Genomic DNA, 272 nt, shown 5'->3' with positions numbered 1-272 from the left:
ACCCCCCCACATCCCCCCACCTACATCCCCACCCCCATCCCCCCCACCTCTCTCCGCTGGTACCGAGCTGCCCCGGGGCTGAGCACACGGGAGCCGCACCGCTCGCACACAACCGCCTTTCCGTTCCTGCCGGCGGCGTTAACGAGGCCGGTGGCTCGGGGACCGAGCTCAGCTTCCGCCTCTCCGGGCCCGCTCCCTGACTCCATGGACACGGCGGAGGTGACAGCTAACTTCCGCTTCCGGTCGCACCCTCTCATCCTTCCTCCCCCCCG

General features: G+C 70.2%; 1 protein-coding gene across 1 annotated transcript in view; it reads right to left on the bottom strand.

Moving 5' to 3' along the window:
• rabif (RAB interacting factor) overlaps positions 1–272 on the bottom strand; it is a 6,669-nt gene extending 6,397 nt beyond the window's left edge. Inside the window, exon 1 of the mRNA XM_087973780.1 lies at positions 48–272. Coding sequence (XP_087829906.1) covers positions 48–257 — 210 coding nt within the window. The 5' untranslated portion in view covers positions 258–272. The remainder of the gene's footprint in view (positions 1–47) is intronic.

This window comes from Chiloscyllium plagiosum, unplaced genomic scaffold, assembly GCF_037043375.1.
Source record: "Chiloscyllium plagiosum isolate Xiang-an unplaced genomic scaffold, Cpla_swu_hap1 HiC_scaffold_26, whole genome shotgun sequence".
Taxonomy (NCBI): Eukaryota; Metazoa; Chordata; class Chondrichthyes; order Orectolobiformes; family Hemiscylliidae; genus Chiloscyllium; species Chiloscyllium plagiosum.
Note: the sequence above shows the minus strand (reverse complement) of the source record. Positions and strands in the feature narration are given on the sequence as shown.